Raw genomic sequence first — 11,163 nt, forward strand, 5'->3', positions numbered from 1 at the left:
GATTTCTCCTCCTCTTCATATTTTAACACTGAACAACAACAATCACACTTAGCAATTTAAATGTATGTACCTATAATCAAGATAATGGTTTAACTTAGTCATTTTATTTGAAAAACACAGTGAGTTTAATATAATCCTTTGCTTCACACATTTGTGGGTCTGGTGATTTTATATTTTTAAGCAAGTGATCAAGTGTATTTTGGTGTCATATTGAAATATAAGTTCTCTAAATTCTTACAAAAGTGAAACTGTATTGGTAAGAAGGTCTTGCTCTGTCAGCAGAATCAAAACTACTTGTTCTTGCCCAAATGTTTTGGGGAAGAGATAGGAAGGTAGGTATGGAGCAAAAGAAAGAAAAAAAGAAACTTGAACAACCTTCCTATGATGAAAGTTCCTTCCCCCTTTGGAAAGTATAGCGAGGTGGCAGATCTGGCCACCAGAGAACAAAGGGCCAAAGAGTGAACCTGAGCCGTTGAAATAAAATGTAACATCAACAAAGAAAGGGCCATAGATAAATAGTAAAAGAACCAACTTGCTACAAAAAACCCATTGACGTTTTCCCAGAGTCCAGGCGAAGAGCTGGTGACCGGTTAATGTTGGAATGTTTTCCTAGGGTTAAAAGGAGAACCGGCAGCAAGTCTGCTCAGAGTTTACAAAGTGTTTGAATAACACGGACAGTGTTTTGATAACACTTTTTTAGTGGGGGTGAAAATAATAGAATTTATTGGGACTTTATATGGGCCCCCTTGGTTGTGTGGGGGTGGGGCAGGGGTGGATGGGAGGCAAACCTCATATCATTGCCCTCATCTGTAACTCACCTCTGTAATTTATTCTTACATGTGTATGCATTTGATACATAATGATCTTGCTTCAACCAAATGCTTCTCAGTTTTGTTTTTAAAAGACCCATGCTTTGATAGTGGTTACCTTTCAAGAGGATAAAGGTAGAAAGAGGTCACCTGGTCAGGTTGGCAAAAAACTTTTTGTGTTATCAGAATTAGTTGGTGGCATAAAGTTGAAATTATTGCATGGGACAACAGAGTATGAGATTTTTAATATGCTTTTATACACAGTCTTGACCCTGGCTTCCTTAAAGCCCTCAAAGCTTCCTGCTTGCTCCATCTCAGGCTGGAAGGTGAAAGATTTGAGTTAATCCAGCCAACATTTGGGTCTGGGGTTCCAAGGGGTCTCCATGTTTCCTCACCAGTGTTGATGTTTTTCTTCAATGTATTCCAATACACTGTCAGTTGAGCCACATAAAACCAGGCACCTTTCAATAAATGTCTCATTTGGATTTCATGAAGCTTGGGGTGTAATTGAAATCAAACAGCAAACATGCTGGAGGGTTCTGTTATTTGCCCACCCAATCTAAGCAGGGTGCTGCCTGACATGTTTGCTAAGGCCATGGTTTTAGCTTTCTTTTCTGTTCCTATTTTCTAGAAAAGAGTGCTTGGATTTTAAAGTGTGGCTGGGACACAGGAAAACATTTTTTTTTAATGTTTCTTTCCCTAGTTATAAGTATTATTGAACCAGTAAAAGGCAAGTCCATTCCAAGTAGGAAATCACAAATTTGTTCATCTATAACTCTCCAAGGATATTAGGCTAGGATATTCCATATGTAATAATAATAATGATGATGTAATTAGTTAATTAACAGAACCATTTAATGAAATTTGTCTCTATGCAGTCAGAAAAAATTATCTGCAGATGAAATCGTTTTTTCATTATTTTAAAGAGGAATTTGTAATATATGTGCTTATAAATGTAACATAATATAATATGTAATACAATAATATTATTGTATATCTCTCATGTTCAAAAAATCCTGGGTCCCAGAATAGTTTTGTAAAGCTCCTATTTTGATTCTCTTTGAGTTTGTCTTTGTTTTCCCATTTGTAAAATGCATTTGATTGTGGGTAAACTAATAGATTAATTGGGTAGGTGAAGGAAATATAAACTACACTTTCCCTCCAGAGAATTAACATAAATACTAAATATATATTCCATATATATATATATTTATTTAATAATTTGGTGGCACTCGAAATGAACCCGTGCGCTTCCATGAGCTCGCTTGGGAATGGAGTAGAATCAGCCCTTTCTGATGTGGCGCGGGGGACAGCTGGCCCGTGTTATTTGCGCCAGAGTGGGTCGGAACGATGCCTGTTGCCTGCGATGGCACTTTGCCATGCGCAGCGTTTCCCTGATCGCTTCGAAAACATTTTGAAGGGACACCAAGGCCCGCTTCTCTCTGTGTTAAATCCCAAAACTGCCGGGTACTCTCGCCCAACCTATACCCAAATAACGTTGGGATTCCATCTCACACCTACTTTTCCCTTAAACATCCCGAAGCTCCTGTCAAGACTACTGTGGAGAAGACTGTGACTCGTAACCAGCACCGCTTATGTCTCCAAATTCTTAAAGCCCCTGCGTCCCTGCGCTCGCTTCTCTCACGAAGTCTCCAGGTTGAAAATCATGACGTCCACAAAAGCGCTGTATTATTTGAAAAATCAATCTTCAGAAATTTCCTGGGTCAAAATAAAATTAAAACGGGGGAAACAGAAGTGAACCGTAAAGTGTTTAGAGCAGACAGCCATACCAAACGCGAACTGAACTGATGCGACGAAATGCAGGGATCTCCGGGCGGCACGCGCACTGTGCCAGCTTTCCAGGGATCTGCTCCCCGGCCGCTCTGGCCAAAACTTACAAGGCCATCGCCCCAGCCCACTCGTCCTAACCTGCCCCCTTGCCCTTTTGCCCCCAGGCTGTGCCTTGACCCTGAAAACCTTCGCACGCTCAAGGCTTTTACCACCACACAAAAATACTGTGATATATGCCCTGGAGCGTCCGAATGCATTAAGGACTGGTTAACTCTCTAACCCAGATGTGCGGATGTTGGTGCTGCTGTGGTTGGAACCCTGATTGGAAAGCTTCGCACTGTTCTACACTGGCGTGTGCGCGCTCACCAAATCCTGCAGCCACCTCATCTGTTGTAGAGTAAAAGTTTCCCGTGTGATCTCATTCGGTTGGGGAGGCAGAGTCCGGACATCTCAGCCGGAAAATGCTCTCCTGGAGCGATTACTGGCGACGTCTGTAATTGCTTATTAACAGCGAATATTCAGTCTTCTTATCCGCAGCGAAACGTGCACCCCTTCTGTAATATTGAAACAATAAAATATGACGGCACCATTCTTGACTGTTTGCGGAAACGCAGGGAAGAAACAGGCAGCTGGGGCAAAGGAGCTTAATTCAATATCTAACTGATTATTTCACTAATTATTCTACCTTCTGTCTTGTGCAGCAGAAGAGAAGCACAGGGAATCTTAACCGCGCGGCTGCTAGGGAACCTTTGTTTCTTGATGTCAGGCCCCACCGAAGATGACGTTGGGGACGTAGGAAGCATCCAAGAGTCAGGAACATTGAGCAGCGTGGATTTCAAATTGTGGGCAGTAAAAGTGATTGCCTCCCCAAAAGCAGGTTTGTTGGGGTGGGTACCAGGGTAAATGGTTGACTCGTTTAGTTCCACTCTTGTTCGGTCCTCAGTACCCCACCCCACTCGGGCTTCTGATTTGGAAGCTGAGCGCTTAGGTCCTCGAGGATGGCGCTGCATTCTTGCCGTCCCCGGAATCTCAAAACCTGTGTACAAGGTCTCTCTCCATAGACCCTTCCCACCGGGTAAAAAGATGGGACCGAACAAAAAGTGTTTCCTGTATTGAAGGCCAGGGAGTTCTCCGTCAGGAGGAATGTGTGCCTTGAAGTTACAGCTTCTGACGAGGAGAGAATAGGCGTGGGGCTCTCTCCAACTCGCCCCAGTTCTACACCCTTGGGGACTGGCGCATTCCTGCAAGCTGTCAGTTTGCGGACTTTCTTCCTCTGGCCTCTAATACCTGGTCCGCATTACCATAGCACAGCGAGGATATAACTCTTGTACCAAGGATGGACCCTGTTACAGAGACCTTAAGCCCCGTTTCCCTAAACTCTGGGGAAATGTGGACACCCCCGATTGATTTTCACAGCGGGGCAGTCTTTAAAAAAAAAAAAAAAAAAAAAAAAAAAAAGGCTAAAGGAAAAGCAAGTCTCGGGCGACTTGATCCAATTAGTAAATGCCTAATTGAATTAGTGTCATCTCTATCAGCCAATAGGAACGACCCGGAGCTGTGGGGCTGCGAAGCCCCTCCCTGGCCGCACATATATAAAGCAGCCAGTGACCGTCTGTAAGTTTCTAAGTGGTCAACCAGACCGATGATTTGGCAATAGGAAGGGCGAAGAAAGGCGCAGGCTGGTGGGTGGATGGGAACAAAGATCTAACTCCTCTTCTTCCCAGGAGTGAGTGAGGGTCCTGAGAGGCAAGAGGGACAGGGAAGGAAAAGGAGGGTGCTTGTCGGTTATTTTCCACCATCTGCCTACAGACTCAGTGAGCTTTCCTTGAGGAAAGGACGCTGGATTCAGGGTGCACCGGTGCGCGTTGTAGCGGGCCGGGAGTCCGCAGGTGGGTAGCCCAGACGCGGGAGGAAGGGGAAGTTACCTTCCCCTCGGAAGAGGGCGCTGGCTCCCCCATCCTGCCTTTATAATAAGGCCACGGGAGGAGAGGAAGCAGCCAGCTGCCGTCTGCGCTTTGCAAAGCATGCAGTTAGGCGAGCAGCTCTTGGTGAGCTCTGTGAACCTGCCCAGTGCGCACTTCTACCCGTTGGAGAGTGCGCGAGGCGGCGGCGGCGGCGGCGGGAACACCAGCCACCTCCCCGGGGCGGCCCCCTCGCCCCAGAGGCTGGACTTAGACAAAGCACCCAAGAAGTTCTCCAGCAGCCTCTCGTGCGAGGCGGGGAACCGGGAACCTGACGCCAGCGCGGGGGCCCCCGCGGCCATGCTCAGTGACGCCGACGCCGGGGACACCTTTGCCAGCGCCGCGACAGTGGCCAAGCCGGGGCCCCCGGACGGCCGCAAGGGCTCCCCCTGCGGAGAGGAAGAGCTGCCTTCTGCCGCTGCCGCCGCCGCCGCCGCCGCCGCTGCCGCAGCAGCCACCGCGCGCTACTCCATGGACAGCCTGAGCTCTGAGCGCTACTATCTTCAGTCTCCCGGGCCTCAAGGCTCTGAGCTGGCTGCGCCCTGCTCTCTCTTCCCGTACCAGGCAGCGGCCGGGGCGCCCCATGGATCTGTTTACCCGGCTCCCAACGGCGCACGTTACCCCTATGGCTCCATGCTGCCCCCCGGTGGATTCCCCACAGCTGTGTGCCCACCCGGGAGGGCACAGTTCGGCCCCGGACCCGGCGCCGGCAGTGGTGCGGGCAGCAGCGGCGGCGGGGGCGGCGGCCCCGGTGCCTATCAGTATAGCCAGGGGGCCCCGCTATACGGGCCGTACCCTGGAGCGGCAGCAGCGGGTTCTTGCGGAGGATTGGGGGGCCTGGGAGTTCCCGGTTCCGGCTTTCGCGCCCACGTCTACCTGTGCAACCGGCCTCTGTGGCTTAAATTCCACCGTCACCAAACCGAGATGATCATTACGAAACAGGGCAGGTGAGCGCAGCGCGGAGGGGCCCTCGGTGCCGGGGATAATGGGAGAGTGTGTGGTCCTGGGGAAGGCCGGGGGTGAGCTGTGCCCACTCGCGGTTCGCTCTTCTCTGATTGTTTTTCCGCTCGCGGTACGAGAGACATATCATCTCCAATGCGGTGACTCTCTCTGTCAGCGCACGGGCGTCTTGTGTAGGGTGCTAATGTTACGGCTGCACTCTTCCCTCCCCTCTCTCGTCATCCTCACCTAAACTGACAAGGAGGCGGCGGAAATGGAAATTTAGGCTTGTCCACAGAGCTGGATTCACGAGATCCTTCTGCTCCGCAGTATGCAGGTTCTTGCCTGAGGGCAAGAAACCGCGATTGGGGAAAAACGCAAAAGCCGGCTGCCGCCCCAGCGCCATAGATGGGTTCCTGTAGTTTTAGGCGCCAGGCTCTCCACGGGGCGCCTCTGGGAGATCCGCGTGAGGGCTAGAGCGCAACTCTGGGAAGGTCACTTCGAGTAGGGTAGGTAGTTAATGGCAGGCCTTAGAACCAAATGTGGATCCGGTTCAGAATGCGAGAAAGTTCTGATACACACCCAGCTGCTAACTCTGGTTACTTCTGGAGGAAATGAGCGGTGGACAAAAAGGGGGCACTCAGAGCGCCCAAAAAGAGCGCTCTCTCTCTCTCTCTCTCTCTCTCTCTCTCTCTCTCTCTCTCTCACACACACACAAACACACACACACACACCTTGATGTCCTCTGGCACTTTTAAAACTACATTTTAACTTAACTACATTTTAATTTAATAATTTTTAAAATCCTGAGAGAAAAAATAATAAGCATCTGAAAGAGTTGAGCTTGAGACGGTAGAGGTATCCGAAGCCCGTGAATTAGGAAAACACTGATGTTGGGGCAATTTTATTTCGGAAGAGAGATGTTCCAGGAGTTGCCAGTTCAAAAATATTTTCATAGTTTCAGGACACTTCACCAGTTTTCTGCTCATTGCAGACTTATAAGTACCCTGCTCTGACCCTATCCCAGGTGTCTGGGGAACCGGGGTGTGTGTGGGCATCCAGATTTAAATAATTTATCCTGGTTCTGTTCCCTTGCACAGGCGCATGTTTCCTTTCTTGAGCTTCAACATAAACGGACTCAATCCCACTGCCCACTACAACGTGTTCGTAGAAGTGGTTCTGGCGGACCCTAATCACTGGCGCTTCCAGGGGGGCAAGTGGGTGACCTGTGGCAAAGCCGACAATAACATGCAGGGTGAGGAGAGAGGAAGCCTTTGCCGGGGAGAAATCGAAACCCAGCCTCTGGACACCTCACATTTAAATCTAGCACCGTTCCCCTCCCCCCACCCTTCCCCTGTCTGGGGCCTAGAGGTGTTAATTTGAGTTTCTTTCTTTGTGTTGGTTGTTTTTTGAAAGAGAGAATTGCTAAGTCATATTTCTTACCTACCATTATATAGATACTTAGTATCTTTAATTGTGACTTTACCCCATCCCCAGCCCCTGTGTTTGGAAAAGGAATAGTCTGAGGCTTCTGGGAGGGAAGAGCTCCTGGCAGTCTAGCCTTAACTGGAGAAAGCTAAGGTTGAGTTTATACATAAAAGTTCAACCACCTTCCATCATATATTGCCCTTCCAGTTTTAGAAGGCCCAAGATAACATTCAAGCTCATCCCCTGTTACCTGTTTTTAAGTCTTGAGATACCATTGAGTACCTTGTCCAAGGGGCCCTGGGAGGGGTGTCAATGGAATCCTGCGGTTCTCCACTGGTTTCCTGAGCTTCTACCTCTGGGAAACTTGTGCTGCAAGTCCATCTTTTACATTTTGCCCATAGCTAACAGACATATCTCCCCTGGTCCCATTTGCAAACAGCCTTATATGCTTGGGTCTTGTGTTTTGTTTCATTTTCTCTTAGGAAACAAAATGTATGTTCACCCAGAGTCTCCTAATACTGGCTCCCACTGGATGAGACAGGAGATTTCCTTTGGGAAATTAAAACTCACCAATAACAAAGGAGCAAATAACAACAACACCCAGGTAGAGTGACAGAAGAGGAGGGGGTGTCTTCTGGCTATTGATCTCTTTTCTAATAAGAGTCCATACTTTTCACTGTGTTTATAAGATTTGCAGTTGTGACCTGTTTGCTCAGATACTTCTGATTTTTAAAAACCTTTCTTATTTTTCTTACTCGATTTCAGTAACAGTGCATTGACTATTTGGAACAGAAATATCTTTTGGGGATTTAGGAAGCCAAGAGGAAAAGAGTATTTATCAAACATGTACACAGCTACATTTTAAGTTTTTCAAAAGTGGCAATAAAATAAAGAAAACTGTTGGCAGGGAGCAAGCAGGAGTCCCATCTGAGACTAAATAATTTGTTGAAATCTACTTTTGATGCTTTAAGAGACTTTAGATTTGGCACCTCTTTTTTTTGTACTATTTCCAGATGATAGTCTTACAGTCTTTACACAAATACCAACCACGACTGCACATTGTGGAAGTTACAGAGGATGGTGTGGAGGACTTGAATGAGCCCTCGAAGACCCAGACCTTTACCTTCTCAGAAACGCAGTTCATTGCAGTGACTGCATACCAAAACACTGATGTGAGTGCCCCAAACTTCTCAAGAATCTCTAATGCTCATCCAGTGTGATAAAGCACTCAGTGACTATTTCTCTCCCCTATCTAGATTACTCAACTAAAGATTGATCATAACCCCTTTGCAAAAGGCTTCAGGGACAACTATGATTCGTAAGTGCGACTTCATTCATACTTTCCTGGTTACCTTTGAATAGGACACACATCCTCACATTGCTGAGGATGTACTCTAGGGAGGGCTTTCATTGGGGGGATTTTTATCTTTGTGTCTTTTCAGTCTTAACTAATTTTGCTTTAGAATTTGCACAGAAGAGTTTATTCATTTCTAAAACAAATATTAAGGACTTAAACATGAAGCACCTTTTTGTTTTTTAACATCTGAGCAGCAATTTGAAGTTTTCAGAGTCTGCATTACTTATATAACTTCCCTTCTCATTTGTTCCAAGATTTTTCCTCATAAGAGCAGATACTATCACTCCCCTCTTTTTAACATAAGAAAACCCTAGAACTAAGAGAATATATTTTTCACAATATCAAATAGCAAGTCCTGTTATTTAAAAATCTCAGTCTTCTAACATCACCAACATCATTCATTCCATCCCCTTGATAAGGGAGGGTTGCTCTGAGTTCTTCATGTTTGAGGGCTTGCAAAGGCAGATTTTCTATAGTTCAAATACCTAATGCCTAGAAGGAAACTTTCTCTTAAATGGTGGAAAATTTTCTCCATGAGCCAAGAGTCCAGCTAAAATTGACCAGGGCATCTCCTGCCTCCTTCATGTTGTTCAAAGTACCAGCCTTCTCAGTACAGACAGCCTAAACCTTTTTCACTTCTGGGAGGTGGTTTGTTTGGGAACAATATTAGGTTTTTTTTTTTTTTTTTAAGTGTTTCTCTTTATATTGTAGCATGTACACCGCTTCAGAAAATGACAGGTTAACTCCATCTCCCACGGATTCTCCTAGATCCCACCAGATTGTCCCTGGAGGTCGGTACGGCGTTCAATCCTTCTTCCCGGAGCCCTTTGTCAACACTTTACCTCAAGCCCGATATTATAATGGCGAGAGAACCGTGCCACAGACCAACGGCCTCCTTTCACCCCAACAGAGCGAAGAGGTGGCCAACCCTCCCCAGCGATGGCTTGTCACACCTGTCCAGCAACCTGGGACCAACAAACTAGACATCGGTTCCTATGAATCTGAATATACTTCCAGTACCTTGCTCCCATATGGTATTAAATCCTTGCCCCTCCAGACATCCCATGCCCTGGGGTATTACCCTGACCCAACCTTCCCTGCGATGGCAGGGTGGGGAAGTCGAGGCTCTTACCAGAGGAAGATGGCAGCTGGACTACCTTGGACCGCTAGAACCAGCCCTCCTGTGTTCTCTGAAGATCAGCTCTCCAAGGAGAAAGTCAAAGAAGAGATTGGCTCTTCTTGGATAGAAACACCTCCTTCCATCAAGTCTCTAGATTCCAATGATTCAGGGGTATACACCAGTGCTTGTAAGCGAAGGCGACTGTCTCCTAGCACCTCCAGTAATGACAATTCTCCCTCCATAAAGTGTGAGGACATTAATGCTGAAGAGTACAGTAAAGACACCTCAAAAGGCATGGGGGGGTATTATGCTTTTTACACAACTCCCTAAAGAGTTATTTTCACCTCGTAAAAATTAGCTAACTTGGCAGATGGACTCGGTGGTGTTTTTTGTTGTCTTCTTTGCCTAGGTTGCCAAAAAGACGTTTGCCTTCCACCTTGATGCATCCCGTTTTGTGCAATTCTCTATAAGAAGGTGCCAAAGCTTTTTGATTGCTGCAGGTAACTGAAACAAACCTAGCATTTTTTTCCCTTTGTAAAATAAAGTTAATGGAGGACTTTACAGTGTTTTAAAAGTTGAAGGTTATTCAAGGTTCTGGATTTATTTATTGGAGACACTAAACATTCAGAGAAGCAGGCTGAGAAGTTTGAGTACCCAGCACTATCAAATGAGTTTAAACCTTTCTTTCTCATTTCTATTTGCAAGTCTTTAAGCAAATAGAAGCCCAGGATGTTAAGGTGTTTTGTTTCTGGAAGAGAAAGACTGGGCCTTAAACTTCAGTGGGGGAACTTTTACCATTAACCTTCTGCCAGGGGCAAAAGATGTTAGGCCTGGGAGTCAAGAAAAACTTTTGTGAAACTGCTGGTTTTATCTGACTGATCCCTCCCAGGCCTTTGGAACAAGCCATGTTTGCCCTAGTCCAGGATTGCCTCACTTGAGACTAGCTAGGCCTGTGCTGTGTGCTGGGGTGGCCAGTAGGACTCAGGAGAGGGTAAGGGAGGGAGTCGCCAAAAAAGAAAAACAAAATTTTAAAATGTACAGTTGTGTGTGTTTAGATACACTATAGAATAATGTGGTATATATTGTACAAATAGGCTACATAGGTGTCTGAGATCATGTAAAATTGGTGCTTTGGCTTTGTAAAAGAATTTTCAAATCACCTAACAGCTGCAGGGGCAAAGGAAGAGTTTCATCATCCCCATGATCTTTGGGAATATTCTATTTACTTTTTAGATAGTTCAGAATGTATTCAGCTACTCTGTACTAACTTGAAACGTGTTTAAGGAAAAATCCTATTTCATCCTCTTCCTCAGCCATCCCCCACTCCCCACCTTGGTAAGAAACTACAATCTACTGCCACAGCTCCTATAGGCTTTTTAGAGATCTTGGATTTTTATGTACAGTCTTAGTCATTTTTAATAAATGTGGTTCAACTAGGGAACGGGCATAGCTCTTTCTTCTGTACTGTGGGTTTTATTCTTTGTTCTAAAAATCTCATTTTTCGCCATCCTCCGCCCTTTCCAGCGTGAGCCCTACCTCACCAGTTGCCTCCACGAAAAGGCTCTAGAATATCTTAACTGGATACTGTAGTCATGAGGGGGTCGGTGGGGGATGCTTTTGTTTATCTTCTTTTTCCCTTTAAGTTAATGGGTCTATTTCCTCTTCTCCCTGGGAAGTCTGGACAATGAGTATTGGCTGGGGCTTCGGTGGTGGGGTGGAGAGGAAGCGGGTAGAGAGAGAATGTTTGCCACCGAGATG

General features: G+C 46.2%; 1 protein-coding gene across 2 annotated transcripts; it reads left to right on the top strand.

Annotated features, from left to right (window-relative positions):
- Nucleotides 1–4,245: 4,245 nt before the first annotated feature.
- Eomes (eomesodermin) lies at nt 4,246–10,843 on the top strand. Of its 2 annotated transcripts, none has more exons than XM_047530215.1 (6): nt 4,246–5,508; nt 6,601–6,755; nt 7,411–7,532; nt 7,942–8,100; nt 8,185–8,246; nt 8,997–10,843. In XM_047530215.1, the coding sequence occupies exons 1-6, from the start codon at nt 4,625–4,627 to the stop codon at nt 9,733–9,735; spliced, it is 2,121 nt and encodes a 706-aa protein (XP_047386171.1). In that variant the 5' UTR covers nt 4,246–4,624; the 3' UTR covers nt 9,736–10,843. The 2 variants fall into 2 exon arrangements, with proteins under 2 accessions (XP_047386171.1, XP_047386172.1); XM_047530216.1 differs by having other exon boundaries at nt 9,054–10,843.
- Nucleotides 10,844–11,163: the final 320 nt, after the last annotated feature.

This window comes from Sciurus carolinensis, chromosome 17 (genome assembly GCF_902686445.1).
Source record: "Sciurus carolinensis chromosome 17, mSciCar1.2, whole genome shotgun sequence".
NCBI lineage: Eukaryota > Metazoa > Chordata > Mammalia > Rodentia > Sciuridae > Sciurus > Sciurus carolinensis.

What these genes read in the sequence shown, in the direction of transcription:
- Eomes (XM_047530215.1), top strand. Translation starts at nt 4,625, where the DNA reads ATGCAGTTAGGCGAGCAGCTCTTGGTGAGCTCTGTGAACCTGCCCAGT. An exon ending in ATCATTACGAAACAGGGCAG is followed by an intron (nt 5,509 to 6,600) that starts GTGAGCGCAGCG and finishes TCCCTTGCACAG; the next exon opens with GCGCATGTTTCCTTTCTTGA. An exon ending in AGCCGACAATAACATGCAGG is followed by an intron (nt 6,756 to 7,410) that starts GTGAGGAGAGAG and finishes ATTTTCTCTTAG; the next exon opens with GAAACAAAATGTATGTTCAC.